At 36.8% G+C, this 16,871-nt stretch overlaps 1 protein-coding gene across 3 annotated transcripts in view; it reads right to left on the bottom strand.

The window, feature by feature from the left end:
* The window catches only part of LOC109541282 (WASH complex subunit 2), a 39,115-nt gene that overhangs the window by 17,254 nt on the left and 4,990 nt on the right, over positions 1-16,871 (bottom strand). Inside the window, exons 2-10 of one of the 3 annotated variants that reach the window (XM_048665493.1) lie at positions 8,300-8,479; positions 8,097-8,239; positions 7,838-8,024; positions 7,641-7,784; positions 4,183-4,312; positions 3,854-4,000; positions 3,717-3,793; positions 3,463-3,654; positions 2,253-3,318 (exon numbers count right to left, since the gene is read on the bottom strand). In XM_048665493.1, the coding sequence (XP_048521450.1) occupies positions 2,253-3,318; positions 3,463-3,654; positions 3,717-3,793; positions 3,854-4,000; positions 4,183-4,312; positions 7,641-7,784; positions 7,838-8,024; positions 8,097-8,239; positions 8,300-8,479 (2,266 nt within the window). The remainder of the gene's footprint in view (positions 1-2,252; positions 3,319-3,462; positions 3,655-3,716; positions 3,794-3,853; positions 4,001-4,182; positions 4,313-7,640; positions 7,785-7,837; positions 8,025-8,096; positions 8,240-8,299; positions 8,480-16,871) is intronic. The other 2 variants (XM_048665494.1, XM_019910101.2) reach the window with 2 other exon arrangements.

The following is a 16,871-nucleotide window of genomic DNA, read 5'->3' as shown; positions in this document are numbered from 1 at the left end:
TAACCAATCAGGTCCCTCCCACCATTTTGATTTCACAAGCTGCTTTGGTGTACAACCTCTTGATGAGATGTCGGCAGGATTTTTTATTCCGGGAACGTGACGCCACTGATTTGCACATGTCAAAACCCGTATTTCTTGCACCCTGTTCGATACAAAAGCTCCCCATTCTTCGCGTCGCTTTATCCAAGAAATTACTCTCCAAAATCGCTCCAAAAAGTATGTATCATAAGAGGAATGTAAATTATTTTTAACTTGATGAAAGAGCCTGGCGTCAATAGTTGCAGCCATCAATTCTAACCGTGGTATTATTATTTTGGAATTTGATTTTTTGATAGGTGTAAGACTTTGCGGCCAACAAAAATACTTTTACTTGACCACCCAAGTCCGCCCGCAAAGCATCCTGACTTGCGTCACAAAAGGTATGAATGCTCAAGTTTTCGGATTCACCATCACCAGCCAGTATCCAACGAGGAATCTCAATCCTTAACAACCAATATCTTTCTTTCATCCAGGATTTAAATTCTTGGGTTAAATCTTCTCCAACTGGTTGGCCACAGGTCATATTTTCCGTCCACAGTTTCTGCAACATCAGCTTAGGAAGTAGACTCGACGGGCATGTGTATCCAATTGGATCAACTATTTTCTGTGTAATAGACAAAATTMGCCTTTTTGTAGCGATCATCTCGTCCATATCGACGTCATCTTCTAAAAAATGCCTATTTAGAGATAATACATCTCTCTGGGAGCMCCAACTCAAACCAATTACTGAAACAGATTGGGTGAYTAATTCAGCATTAGATTCTCTTCTTTGGATTTACTCTCATCCTCTTAAGTCGAAACAGCCTTCTTTCATTGCCGTAATTGACTCTTCTATAAATCTGTGTACTGTTGACTCGTCTTCCAAACTCGTCACACAATTGTCAACATAAAAGCTGTGCTTCAATTTTTCTCTAGTCTTGCGTGAATATTTAGCTCCGGGTTTATCACAGTGAGTGATACATTCGGTTAAATGAAAATCTATAGTCATAGCTAAGAGGAAAGGGCTACTGCTTATTCCGAAAACTATACGTCTGTGTCTTAGAACAATATCCTGATCCCGATCATTTTTCCAAATAAATTTCAGAAAATCTCTATGAGATTTGGTTGATACCGATTTGCAAAAACGCCCTTTTTATATCGGCTACTACACCTATTCGGGTTTCTCTAAAACGCAGCAATATTGATGGAACCAGTTCTATCAAGTTAGGGCCTTTTTCCAGACAATGGTTCAGAGATGGTCTCCCCTTTTCGTGCGCCGAAGCATCGAACACAGGTCGTATTTTCGTTGTACCACTTTCCTTAATTACAGGCCGATGAGGTAAATAACGTGCTTGATTTAAGTCATCGGATTCCGAAGATTCAATTTTTTCAATAATCTGCTCATCCATTCTTCAAACACTTCATTGTATTTTACAAATTGATCATTGTCTTTTAGGCGATGTACATTTTATACTTATAGCAGACCATCTGCTTGGTACTCGAAGATATGCGGTCACCTGATCTATTAATTGAAGCCTCAGCTGCGTATTTAGTCTTAAAATCTTGACAAACCCTTCAACACTTATATCAAAAGCGTTAATTGTTAGATACAAGTTCCGTGCCTTTTTCCTCTGCAACTACAAGTAAATTTTGTAATTCTAAAATTGTTTCTATTACAATACACGATTCCAAACACTAAAACTTACAATCGAAATTGTTGAGAACTATTCTATTCAAGCGAGCTCTACTTTCTGTTGATAAACCCATTAGATGGCTTATATTTTACAGTCTACTCAAGTCTTACAAGTTTCTTCACTAAATTCCTTTTTCCAAGACACTCATTAATCGCAAAATTCGTGTTGACAAAAATGGATATTCGAAAAAGTGCAGTTATAAGAAAAGTGAACGATGCGTTCTCACGAGAATTGGCAAGACAAGCTTGTTCTACTGCCGTTGCGCGATGGGATAATTCGATTGAGTTCGAGAATACAAATATTCGCTTCACAAGAGAACCACGTTCTCCTTTCTCATGAGAACGCCGTTCCCCGGTTTAGAGAATTGGGCTCCTGGGGGAGACTGAATTCTGGCAAACAGTATGCGTATGTTTTCAAATATAATGATTTGTTCAAATATTCAATGTATTATATGTGGTGTTGTTATATAGTCTCAATCTGTAAATGGCTTACAGCTGTCGATGAGACCCTAAATAAATAAATAAATAAATATGTACGTACTATTAAGAGCTTCTGTGCCTTCAATAGCCACCTCGCTTAAATCTTCATTATGGTAGAGCGGTGTGTTATGTTCGATTTGTATCGCTTTTGACTCGTCTAGGACACTTTCTACATCTTTAATAATTTCGACATTTTTGCGTCCTTCGTCAGTGAACCTAAAAGAATCGCTCGAACTCTTGCATAAATCTACGGTTTTGGAATTCGTTCCCATATCAGTAACTAGTTTTTTTGCAGGTTCTTCCTCATCACATGTAGAATCATGGTCAATCTTCAATCGCTGTTCTACCATCAAACCAGGATTTGACGACAACGGTTCGGTTTGGTTTTCAGACGCTTCTTTAGCATTATCACGTGCTACATCATTGCATTTATTTACATCAACTGCTCCAGTATCAAATTGATTCACTTCAGTTTTTTGCTTAAATGAAAATAGATCATTCTCGTTAATGTTGGGCTCATCAAACAGGCCTACGGGTTTAGTGGAGAAGTTCAGAGAATAGTCTGAAGCTCGGGGAGCATCTCCAATCACGCTCTTTGCAATCTCTTTGGACGCTTTATTACCACTTGAATCAATATAGATATCCAGATCGTCTGATTCATCGAAAAGGCCTTTAGCGTGCTTCCTGGATGTTTCTTTAAAATCATCAGACAATTTACCCCTCTTATAGATTCCAGAAAACATTTCTTCTTCTTCTTCTAATAAATCGTTGTCATCGTCAAAAAGACTGATTTTCTTTGGTTTCACTTTTTCTGTTGGTTCCCTTACTGCGTGCAAAATATCTTCAGGTCTATCCAAATCTTTATCTATATCAGGTGATGTGACTTCATATTTTGAGGGCTGATTAACCAGGTTATTTGTATGTGCTGCGGATAGCACGGGTTTAGGCTTTGGCGCAAATATTTCGTCATCCGACGAGTCGTCAAATAGGCTGAGTTTCTTTTCAATGACTGGTTGTATATCCTTTACTTTGCTGTTATTTGGTGCTTGAGATATTTTGCTTAAATCAGTTTTGCCAACTTTTGGGATGCCAGTTTTTTCAAGAATTGCTTTATTTTCTACTAGCTTCTAAAAAGCATTTCAATGATTATAGAAAATGTGATTTTAGCTAAAATAACAACTTGAGGTTGTGCTTGTTTTTCGGTTTTGTTTTTGCGGTGAGGCCCAAAAAGTATAAAATAAAAAATAGTGAAACAGCGTCGCGTGCAATACCTTCTTATTAACTTGAACTTCATCTTTCGTAATAAGCTTTGGCGGCTCATCATCAACAAATGGGACTGTTGCTTTGAATGGTTGCATGTATGGATTTACCGCTGAAGTGCTCATAAACTTTCTTTTCTCTGTAATCGCCAATAAGTCTTCTTCGCTAGAGCTTTCTAAGTTATCAAATAAACCGGCAGGAACCTATATGTGGAAAATCAAGCATTCCTAAAAATGTATTTCTGTATGTCATTAAGTTGCTTTACCTTAGATTCCGAAACTTTACTGCTTCTAAAGGGTGGTAGTTTCTCATGATCAGGTCTTTTACTGGTATCTGAAAATACTAACAGCTTTTACTCACTTTCTACTTTGCAAGAAAATTTGTCAACGCTGTGTTACCTACCATTTTCTTGTTGGAATTCCCATGATGAATTTGCTTCGTTACTTTCTGAAATCAAGTCGGCAGTGAACAATCCATGTCGCGCTGTTTTAGGAAGCATTACATCATCTAGTTCGTCTAGTGGAGGCGGTTTATCCGAAAATAAGCTTCCTAAAAATCATAAAATCAACTTAGAATCAACATTAACCTTGTAATATCTAGCTGTAAATGTCTTTTACATCGGAATTAAACTAGTGGCTGACGCCCGAGAAAAACAGTAAGTACATGCTTCGGGACTTTAATGTTCACGTCAAACCCATGTTCAAACTGTCTGATTTTTACCATTTACTCACCAGTTTTTCTTGGCGGAGCAAACTTTGTTGTGGGTTGCGCTCCGACATCTGATTTTCGCCGTTGATTGCTGACTACATCTCCAAGTTTCTCAGCTAATTGCTCAGCAAAGGTTTGCTTTGCAATCGGCGCCTAAAAAATGATAGTATGTGTTGCCGAATCCAAGTGATAAAGGCATTTTTACCTACATACTCAACAGGTATTTCTACTACAAAATAAAACATAAAACCTCTATATGTATGCGCTGATAAGTAATGTTAAGTATTTAAGTTGCTATATTAAGTAAAATCACTCGCATTTGAGTTCTCTCTTCCTTTCTCCTAGATATCTGAAGGCGCTTCTGATCAATAGTAAAAGGTAAAAATAAAATAAATGTCGGAAAATATACCTGACAGTTAATTAAAAAACCTAAACTAAATTATAAAATTAAAGAACAACCAACAAACCGTTGCTGTATGCACTAATGTACGCGCATTGTTGCCATTTTTTTATTTACTATCACAATATTAAAATGGTGAGTCGGATTCGATACATACATATTTGACTTGTGTCTTCTTTAAAAGAACGATACTCACGAAGCACTGTCACTTCTATAACTTGAATTCATCAGCTGGTTCCAAAGCAGTATACAATTAAAAACAAATGTTCATGTAAGTTAAGTTTTTTCAATTTCATAGAGCATGACTTGCAAAAAATATACTTATTATCTAGTTTATTTTAAATAATCTTTTATTATGCAGGGCAATTAAAATTGATGTTTTGGAGTACAAGAAAAATAGTTTTAAAAAATTGCTATTTAAAACTGAGTAATGTGAACAAAACTAGATCAGAAGAACGGCAACAATGTTTTCAAGGTCTCATTAACATTGCGTAAATACTTGTTGCGTCTTAAATTCAAAGTCATTGGAAATTATACATACTGTTATGCAGTAATAAGATTAATCCTCATTTTAATACTGCATTAGCTTTATTTCTTTAACGAAAAACAGTCATTTTTTGGGATGTCTACTTCTCGACTTTCAATATTAAATGGAACTAACCTAACTTTACAGAATCAAATTAAATTTACGTTATAGTATTGGTATGGTTTACTTTTTTATTGTATTTTGGACACTGAGCATTTCCGCTTAACTGTTGTCGAGGTTTCAAGGTCAACCTTTAGTCCTGTTGGAATCGATTTCATTGGATCTAAAGCTTCGTTATCCCTCTATCGACCTACGTCATCGCCAGCTCATTGAATTAATTCATTGAATTTTTCGAAATATTTGTTTACATAAAAACTTGGACAAGTCGAAAATTCTCGAACATTTTTTCGATTCATTCGTCTGGCCAAAATCGGAAACTTATAGGTTATCATTATGGCATCCAAAAACCATTAACCACATCTATTAGCTATGTTTCGGTCTAACTAGTCTATTCAGGTCTATTCATTAAGCTTCCTGTTGACAAAAGTTATTCTATATGAAATCTCGGGCTCATCGGGCACTATCGAACGCTAATGTTTTAATTTTCTAGCTTTCATAGTTTTCGAGAAAATCGCGAAAATATGGTTTCCAAAAAACTTCAAATATCTCGGTAACCAAAAATGCTGAACTCAATCTAATCAGTCTGGTCGATCGGCCGTCCTAAGCGCCATAAGAAAATTGGTATAAACTTTTTTGCTACGAACAATACTAAGCGAGCCATTGACGATTTTCTAAAAACATGTAAAAATTTGGTGTCATTTCAGAATTTTATTTMATTTTGAAAATGTTCCTTCCATAAGGGRCTGCACAAACTTTTTCGTCTTCCCCTGTAGCTCACAGAGGGAATTTTTTTAACCGACCAAAGTGGATTTGTCATTTAACTTTTCCATATCTAACCMCGTGTCAAGGAATAATTTTAAAAAAATTWAAAAAWTTTTYGCGAAAGATTGTGGTGGGTGAAACTTTTGAAATTTTTTCGAAATTTTACATTTTATTTTTTTRTCTCGRAAAAGAAGCTTTCTGTCGACAAAAGTTATTCTGTATAAAATMGCGAGMTCATCGGGCACTATCSAACGGTATTTTTTCAATTTTCCAGCTTTMATAGTTTTCGAGCAAATCGCGAAAATATGGTTTYCAAAAAACTTCAAATATCTCGATAAGCAAAAGAGCTGAACTCAATCTAATCAGTCTGGTCGATCGGCCGTCTTAAGCACCATAARAATGTTGGTATAACCTTWTTTTGCTACGATCGATAATAAGCGAGCYATTGACGATTTTCTAAAAGCATTCAAAATTTTCSGAATTTTCCCCAATTTTCTGACGTCAAACTTCCAGCAGTTAAAAATCAATTAGAACACTTATATCAAAAGGGCCTAGAATTTTACGAATAGCTCGAAAATGCAATAAAATGTACGGAATAAAATTAAAAACGGTAAGTTTGGTCTGTCACTTGAATTTGAGACACCCTGTATCTTGGTACTATATTAAACTAAACTAGACCTTCATATCTACAACTTTAGTATTTAACATTTTTCTCTAAATTTCAAATTAGATGCAAAAACGGGGTGGCCAAAGTTCAATCAATAACCCTGTACATACTATGAAATTACTGGGGGGTTAATTTTAATGTGTGTACGTAAATATAATTTAACGTATAAGAAATTCACCTGGTCTAGACCAGGCGAGTGACAATTCACATGTGTGAGAATCTTACTATCATGCGCAAACACAGAACTGATTGAATCAAGAGTTTGGCCATCTGTGATACAGAAATAGATTAATATCGCTTGTGAATATCGAATTGGCTTTTCACAGATTTTAGGCAATCGGCAATATACAAATTATTCGGGAGTGCTCACATAGACGCATGAAAATCAGGCCCCTGCAAGCGAACGGTGGTTGTCAATTGTCAGTTTAAAGTAGAAATAAAGCTGTACAATAGGACACAACAGCATCCTTATTAAGGGATCCCTTACTTTTAGACTCAATTGCGCCGGCGTATGTCTCAAAATACCACTAACTTTATGATCGCTTACTAGGGCTGACTAGTTGAAGCAGGCCACATTCGATAATACTACATTTTCGCTTTAACTTTTCTGTTTATTTTTTCATTTTGTTGAATACATCATGTATTGTTGCATTTTTCGTTGCTTTAGTGATAGCTGACTGAAAATTTAATTTTTAACTTGAAACTCGTGATTTACCGTTAAAATAACATTCTGAACTACTTTATCTAGTAACTTTTTCCGATATCTCTAACGATTAATATAGCGCATTTTCCCTATTCGCAAAGTCGAAGTAAGCTGGGTTTTCATATGAAATTATAAATGGGTACCCTAACCAATAAAGCTCATGACTATCTCTGCACCTGAAAACCCTACTTCCAAAAATAAATAAAATACGGGTATATACGGGATAATATTTCTATCTTAAGTGCGACACACTGTATATATATTTATAGCTCAACTATCAATTTTATTGTTAAATTAGTTTACCTTACTATGCAGTGAACTACTTTTCTCAGAACTTTCAGAAGATGAGTGCAACCTCTTAGATCCTCGAGAATTGTTAAATGTTGAGCGGCCATCGGGATCAGTCTCCTTATTTGTAAAGTCCAATTCAGAACTGGTTTCTGAGACCTAGAAAGCAGGCATAAGTGATACACAATTATTAGAACTTTTGACGTAATTACCAGTGTGCGATTTTTAGGCAAATCAATTTCTGAGTTACTGCTACTATACATTTCTTCCTCCGGTTCTGACTCTGATTCGGAATCAGAAGGCAAAAGACCAACGTGCCATTTCTGATGCCATTCCTTGCTTCCAACCAAATATGGAAGTGGTCTGTCCGCATACAAATCTTTTGGTTGCATGACATAGCTAAATATAATTTAATTACACAAGAACATATAGAAAACACTTGCAAATTGTGTATTTTTATGTTTTCTGTACCTTTTCTCATTGCTCTCCCCTTCACTGTCGCTTAGAGCTAATTCTACTTTATCATAATATTTTTCCATTATTTCTAAACCTTTCGCTATTGATTTTTTTAAAGCAATCTCCTTTTCCTCATCATTTAGCTGTTTAATGTCAGCCTGCAACATTTTTTTTTGTTTAAGACAATTAAATTCTTCGCTGAATACCTAAGCATGTACCTGATGTTCCTCAGTTTCCAAAGTTTCATCATCTTCATAAACTCGATTCTCTATAAATTGAGTATTTCGTAAACTGTGAAATTCATTTTTTGTCAATGCCAACTTTAAGTTAATTTCCTCCAAATTATTTAATAGCTTATCCACATTTGTATTTAAGGCTTCCGCACCCGAAATAACTGTCTATAAAAGATATTAAAAAAATATGGTTGTCATATTACTGGCGCATATTAAATGAGCAGAAATACAACAGCAGAGCGTTCAAGAGGTAAGAACATGAGTTGAAGCTTGGAAACAGTTTGAAGCTTCTAAAGAGGCAAACTCAAAAACTAATAAATGGCGTTTATCGTTTTAAAACTTCTAAAACTATTATAATACATTTACAAGAAAACTAGTCGTGAAATTATGTAATTTCTAATGCAGTTCAAATAATGGAAGTTTCGCCAATTTGAAATCCTTGTTGAAATTAGTCCAAGTATTAATCAGACAACCTAAAATTGAACATTTGCAAGAAATAATTAAGTTGTAGTCAGTGCAGCCGAATTTAAAAGTTTTATTACAACTAATTCAAATTCACTAAAAGTTTATAAAAATGATATTTATTGCAACATCAACCCTGGTTAACACATTTATAAAAAAATTAATCAACACCCTTCCTTGTGAGTGTAAAGGTAGCCAACCCCTTGACAAATAGCTGAAAATGAGGAAAAGCTTTCCTTGATATTTCTAACGTTTAATGATGACATTCTCTGTGTTTATGATAAATGATAATATGGATACAAAGAAACTTATATACAGAATGATTCAAAATGCATGTCATTCCTTTTAATGGGGACCTTTTGAAACGGGTTACAACATGAAAAGATTGAGGAATGTGGTCAGATGACTATGGGCTAGTTACTTAGAGAGTCACAATATATTTATTTCATTTAACGAATGGTCAGATTCTGAGCAAAGGCTGAATTACCCCAGCCAAAAATTGGCTGTTGCTGTTGGAAATGGGATAACTTTACTTGAAACGTTCCTTAATAACTTTGCATTTCAAACAAAGATCAGCAAAAGATCCACACAATATTTGCATAATGAATTAGACCGGTCATGGTTAAGATGCCCAATTCATAAGAATTTCATGTCCAATGAATTAGTCACCGGGATTATTAAAAGTGGATTAGCCTGGTGGTGCAAGCGGAGAAATCCGGAAAATGAAGAAGGATAAAAGGAAGAATAACCGAAAACTTTTAAAAAATTGCATACCGCGTCTTCGAGAAGACTCTTATCCTCCAGCCGCCGGGCAAACAAAAAAAAAATAAATTTGTAGTTTTTTTGTCGGCAGGTAAGTTTTGTTTATGTGCATTTATTGCTTGTCGTTATATTGCAATAGTTCCTGTTACACAATAAATAATTGAATTGAATAATAAAACGATACTATACTGAATTCTAATTTTTCTGCTTCTTCTAGCTTGAAAATGATGTACAAGAAGTATCAGTGGAGTCCAATGAATTTGGTCATTATTTCACCTACACAAATACAACTGGCTAACTTCGCTCCATTAAATACGGTTTTCACACATTTTCAAGCATTGAAACATTGAGTACTTCAGCATATTACATTACTTGAAATTTATGGGAAAATCCCTGAAACCTTAGGTGGCTCCCTCTGAACCACGGTTCGCACTCGACGAGACAGAAAGCATCTCTCACATGACAAATTTTTTACATGTAGTTTCGCGGATAGAGTAATGGTCGGTTTATACACGAGAATAGGGAATAACGCTTAACGATTACGGCGAATCTTAAAAGTTCGTTGCGCATCAGTCCATCGAGGCGTTTATAAACCGAATAGTGCCTAACGCTTAAGGAATAAGGCTTAAGAAAGTTACCAACTTTTAACTTTTTTTTTATTCTAATGAGACATGCGCAGTTTGTAAGATAAATGACATTCCAATGTCCCACGTGACCGCCAAACATCGAATTTACATTTTGTTGTGAGGTTAGAAATCATCATCATCATCATCCACCCCTTATGCTGTCCACTGCTGAACGTAGGCTTCCCGTAACATTGCCCAATTTCTTCGGCCCTTGGCCGCCTGCATCCAATTTGTCTCCACTCGCTTCAAGTCGTCCGTCCACCTAGCTGGTGGCCGCCCTCGATTCCAGTACGCTTCTTCTCTTGGTTTTCACTCAACAACCTTCCTTGTCCACTTTAAGTGGTTTATCCTCGTCACGGCGTCGGCCACGTTGCCTTATTAAGTTGTTGGCCAATTCGGTCCCTCAATGACACTCCTAACATAGCTCTCTCCATCTTCCTTTGTGCTATTTTGATTTTATTTCGAGATTGTTTTGTGAGCGTCAGTGTCTCAGCACCGTCGGTCCGGACCGGGAGAACACACTGGTCAAAAACCTTCCGTTTCAGGCATACGGGTATCTTGGATGTAAAGAGGTGTCAGTCTTCCATAAGCAGCCCAAGTCAAACCAATTCTCCTGTTAAGTTCGTGTGTTTGGTTATCTCTATTTACTTTTATTTCATGACCCAGGTATTAATAAGAGACCTGTTCTATTGGGGTATCGTTCAGCATAATTCAATTGCTCATTACAATGTTGATCATGTATTTAGTTTTAGACAGGTTCATTTCCAATCCCACCTGACGTGAAATGTTGTTAAGCTCTTCCAGCATTTTACGCGCATCGTTTGTCTGTCGGCAATTAAAATTTTGTCGTCCGCAAATCGCAGATAACTCGACCGCTCTCCATCAACATTGATACCCAACGAGTCTCAGTTGGTCCGTCTGCACACGGACTCCAGTTTGTCTATTCTTGACTTGAGAGAAGGGAGTCGCTCCGGCTCACGATCCCCAGCGGAAAAAAATAGTATTCTTGAATGATAGGGAATGCCAGTGAACACCCTGTCCCTGCAAGCACTGTTGCCAGCTTATGTGACCAATCAAAATTGAAAAAATATTGACGGTCTGACAGGCTTGCCAACGTCATTTATTTAATATTGTGGCGAAACTCATACCAACTTTGGTTTTAAAAAAGGCAGGCACGGTCGTGATCACAGAGAGAGAGAGATCACAGAACATACCCCATAGGGGAAATATTTTGTGGACGTTTATTACCTCGTACGTATTTACTTCCAAACCGTTTATAGGTCCGTATTAAAAATTAAAGTGTTTGTTTCGTATACATATTTCATTGCTTCTGTGCCTTATAGAGGTAAGTTAATGCACGAGTAAAATGAATACAGTATTAACTGTTTAAGGATATTTATTTACCAAATTGAAAGTAAAAGGGGAATTTTATTTATGTAACCGATTTCCTTCAGCACTTTATAATAAGTCATAAAATGAGTCTATGTTCCTTAAAGAGGCTGAAGTAAATGTAACTTTCAGGAAAAATAGAATAATACAATGGAATCCATTGCAAATTGTGAAAAATCAAGGCCGCTATCGCTCAAGCAAAAGGAATCACTGAATTTGTCCACAGCCGGTCCGAAATGACAAGGCTTATTCTCGTGTAGATCTCTTATTCTCAGAGATGTTTGGGAACCCCAAATTATTCCATGGCATCATCCACATCCTCAGTTATCATGTCATTTAATATAATATTATTGAATTCCTCAACTTTCATTTTAAAACTAAATTAAGCACAACTCGTTAAAAAAGATCGATACACCCGTTCCTCAGAAACAAAACATAAATAAATACGATTTGAGGTTAGAAAACCCGGGAGATGCCTTTTATACTGGATCGTACCAGTCGATCATAAAACCGCGCCCACTTCTCTCGGCTGTTCTACTTCCTATTCGTCAAGAATAGGTACACAGAAGGGTCGTGAAAAGCTTGATCGTGAAAAGGCCAGATCGTGTCTCCTTGTCTCACTCCTCTTCCTATTTGGAATCTGTTTGTGTCGTCATGTGCTCAGACGTTAGCTGCGCCTTTTTCATATATATGTTTTATCAGTGAGATATATCTGTGGTGAGGGTAGAAAACGAAATTATTAATCCAAAAAGAACTACCACTTCTTCAGTGGGCAAATCCATTTTAATGTACAATATTTATGTGAAATAAGCTTTTATTGGTATGTTACCGCGATAATGTTGACATAAACAGACACAACCCTATTGTTTCTTAAGCCTATGCTCCCATTTGATTGTCTGTACATAAAATAATATTGTTCGTTATTCTGCTTTATAAACACCCCATTAGGCGTTATTCCTTAAGCGTTATTCTTATGCCTTAAGCCTTATCCTTATTCTCGTGTATAAACCCACCATCAGTAAAATAAGAGAGGTAGCAATCCTATGGATGGCCTTGGCACCGCGTTACGCTGGTGGCGCTACAACTGGCTGACCGACGACTGACGGCACTGAAATATCGATTTTTCGACCGAGAACTTCTGGGCATGTGCGAAACGTGCAGGACTTAAGGCCTCCGTCCCATTTTTTTTCGGTGAAGTTTAGGAAATGGTCTGTTCCGCACATCCAGAGCTGGTGATCTGTCGCTCTGGGATGTGTGGGACTCCAGCTAAGCTGCCAGGCCAGTAGAACCCTTTCCTCACCGTCGAGGTGGTGTTTGGCCTTGCACCGCGGTCATTTCTGCCATATTGTGCCCTCGTATTTTACTCCCTCATTATCCCTCTGTATTCAATGAATTCCAGAAAAATCTTGAGAGGGGTGGTCCGTCCCATGCATCCGTTTACACGATGATACGATGGTACCAAAGTGTTTCTATTGGTCCGCCGTCGTACGAACTGACAGATCTCCAACCAATACAACAACACTTTCGTATCATCGTACCATCGTATAAACGAATGTATGGGACACCGGCTTTAGAGAAAAAAAACAAGAGGTATATTAGATTAGTTCTGTCTTTTTTCAACTTGCGGAGCAACGAGACTGGATATAATTCTTGTAATATTAATGTCTGATAATTTTCTGGATAAAACTGCTCCGTTGTTTATGCTAAATGAAACTAACCTAAGAATTAAATATTGCAACATAAGTAATTGTCCTTTTTGTGAAAATTACCATTTTTTGTGTGTTTCTATAATTTATATCTGCATAAAGATGAGTCCTCCTGATCGTGTTCTTTCGCGTAAATATGTCAATAAATTTAACTGCAAAAATGCCTTTTTAAAAAGAGTAATTGTGAAAAATACGCAAGTAATGCAAATAACCGCTGATTAAATTTTCCTGAGCCAAATAAATATATTATTCTTTCTGAGCCCGTTGGTCAATTCTAGAAAAATAGAACAAACCTTCTTTTAACATAATTAATGATTCAGTTTTAAAAAATTTTGATTATTTAATAGTTCAGCATGGAACAGAATCTTCCGGCACATAAGAAGAATACTTCTGGTGGGAATTCCTACTCCGACAGGGCACAAGTTTATCTACTCAGAGTTCTTCCTTTTGGGACTCTTTGGAAGACGATTTGTGTTTTTTTCTATCATATCTTAATAAATGTTATTTTATTTTGATTCAGGTATATATTATTTCCTTCTCTTTCGTTGTTCCCCTTAAAGTAATTTAATTAATATTTAACATATAACAAGAATCCCTGTTTTTCTGAGGTTATAATTTCGTTCGCAATGGAAATATCAAACTGGCAACGCGGCAGAGAGACGAGCAAGTGCAATCAGTCAGGACTGTTGTGGACGGTTAAGAAAAAAATATCTGAGGGCCAACTGCACCGCTTCGGCTTAGGAGTTAAGTGGAACTTATGCCCACTTGCACCAAACATTTAATAAAGACTTAATGTTATGCTTAGCGTTAAGTTCGAGCCTAACTGCAAAAATGGATTTCACCAACCGATGACACGATCTTAAGTTCGTCTTTGAAACTCTTAAATTTAAGGACTCGTTCTCGAGTACTTAAGCATGACTTAGCCTTCTTCCAACCTCACTTTAGTCGCTAGTTAGTCAAATATACAGCATACGTATATGAATTGTGTAATCATAATGTCCTATTTTCAAGAAATAAGTACCTACATACATCATGAATTTTGAATTTCAACGTTTCATTAACGCCCTTTCTGAGTAATTGGGAAAATGAGAGATGGCGGAGTTTCATTTGGCTGTACCCAATCACCATCAAAAGCAGCAAGTGATTGATTCACGCCATACAAGGTTTATTTACAATGGATAATAATATTTTATCTGCATTGCCCCTGGGAACCGAAGGCTCGGCACAACTCCTCCGCCATCAGTTCTATAAAGTTTTTTATTCTGATTGGAAATGTGCTTCCGGATGTCTTCTCTTTGGTTATTGTAGAATTTCCTGATTATTGCGGTCGTAGGCGGAATTGTTGTTTAAAAATTAATTATTAATTGTTTTAACAAATAGCATTAAATTGGCCCGACATTTTCTACCATGTTGACTGATTTTCTTGCGAAAACACAGCATCTGGTTTTTTTATTGTTATTATTTTTATTATTATGTTTTTTATTTCCGGTGATCTTTATGAAACGCAACGAGCTCTAAAAGAGTATCTCTTTCAGAATTAGCCGCGAAAAGCGCCAAAATTAGGAGACCCTTTCTGTTTTGCAGCCATGAGTGAAACAAAATTTTAAAAAGGTCTCGAATTTAGGTTAGAAACAACACAGACATGCAGAACAGAACGAAAAATAGAGAGTTGCCGGTTATTGCCTGAAGCTTAGCTAAGAACACGTGAAAAACGGATGGTGCAACTCATTGAAACTTAAGTCGGACTTAAATTTTAAGGTATACTTAGGTAAGGACGTGCTTAGAAGAAGTTTGGTGCAAGTGGGCATTAATAATTTAAGTTGACTGCACCGCAGTTTAAGCGCCACTTAAACCAGTCTAAGTGGCACTTAGCCTAAGCCGTACTCGCGGTTCAGCTTAGCCATAAGTGGGACATATACGCAAGCGTCGCGGGTTGGCGGACGGGTTACAAATATATACATAACCAAAAACACACTGTTGAAATCACGTTTTGGTTCATTTGTGTTCGGCGGATATCTGATAGGGTAAATCATGGCGTTCTTTATGAATTCTTTAATATGGGACGATGACGACGATATAGATGAATCGGAGATAATTGAATTTGGCGTGCCAATGCGGATTAACAATCGTGCAAATCATTTTCATGATTTGGATGATTACACATTTTTTTTTAAGTTTCGACTAACCAAAGAGACTGTAATGGTACAACTAATATATTTATATAAAAACACCAATTCTATTTTTTTCTTTTATTCGGATATATCTATTTTTTTAAATTCGGCTTCCTTAAGAGCAATGTCTAATTGTAAGCATTTTACTTTTAGAGCATGCTCTGCTTCTTCTCGCTCTCTTTTACGGTCTGCCGCTTTCATTTCTGACGTCCATAATAATTTCATTACAAGGGTCCTGGGAAGGTGTAAATGCTGCACCACCGCCGGTCTGTATTATCAATTTTTTTTCTTGGGACAGCCATTCGGACTTCTTTTTTTTTATTTTCGTAGGACTTCCGCAAAGATTCTTTACTGCGGAAGACTTTACTTGGTGACGAGACGTTGAAATCGGCAGCGATCTTACTCCAGGCATTGTCTTTTTCTCTCCACGTGCATGAGTCAGTTTTCTTGTTTTCGATTATCCCTTTATAGTCTCGGCATATTTCTAATAACCGATATTTCTCCTAATTGGTATAATTGGGAATGCGCATTCTTTTTGATGATTTAGTATTTTCCGATTTCATTGGGTATTCCATTTAATTTATTTTTTTCGCACTGAAAACATACTACACAAATTTACACGCTTTCCAAGTCCAACGCATAGATAAAGACGAGTAGTCGAAAGTCCAACGATCGTTTTCTCGCAGAAGCTTTCAAATTAGGCAGGTAAGAAATCCCCTAAAATTATCAAAAATCCCTGAACTAGGTGGAACTTAGTTAAGTGAGACTTAGCGCCAACTGCACCGCTTCGGCTTAGGAGTTAAGTGGAACTTAATAATTTAAGTTGACTGCACCGCAGTTTAAGTGCCACTTAAACCAGTCTAAGTGCCACTTAGCTTAAGCCGTACCCGTGGTTCGGCTTAGCCATAAGTGGGACCTATACGCAAGCGTCGCGGGTTGGTTGACGGGTTAGAAATACATACATAACCAAAAACAGATTGTTGAATTCACGTTTTGGTTCATTCTTGTTCGGCGGATATTTAATAAGGTAAATCATGGCGTTATTTATGAATTCTTTGATATATATTGTAACGGAAATGGCCTGGGGTACTCACGTTTGGAATGGGGGATCGAAATTCATGGTATTTCAGTAAATGGGAGGCCCATTTGGGCCCCATTTACTGTCAAATATGACACTGACAAGCGGGAAGTTTCGCACCTGTTCTGGAGATTTCTAGAACTATCTGGAATACCTGGAGAAAAGGATATAAGCGACGACGAGAACCAGACGGGGGGGAGTGAAGTGACAGCCGCGCCTGAGTGCAGAAGAAGTTAAACCCGCGAGTCGGAAATCCGTGTTTTCCGTGTGTTATTGTTATCGTTAGTGAAGTTGACATTAATTTAGAAGTTAGTTTGTTCCTGTTCCGTAGTTAAAGTTGTACCGAGTGGAATAAAAGTTGTA

Source organism: Dendroctonus ponderosae, unplaced genomic scaffold (genome assembly GCF_020466585.1).
Source record: "Dendroctonus ponderosae isolate FM_Combo_2020 unplaced genomic scaffold, Dpon_F_20191213v2 Dpon_F_20191213_4, whole genome shotgun sequence".
In the NCBI taxonomy this organism is placed as follows: domain Eukaryota; kingdom Metazoa; phylum Arthropoda; class Insecta; order Coleoptera; family Curculionidae; genus Dendroctonus; species Dendroctonus ponderosae.
This window is presented reverse-complemented; position numbering and strand designations above follow the sequence as displayed.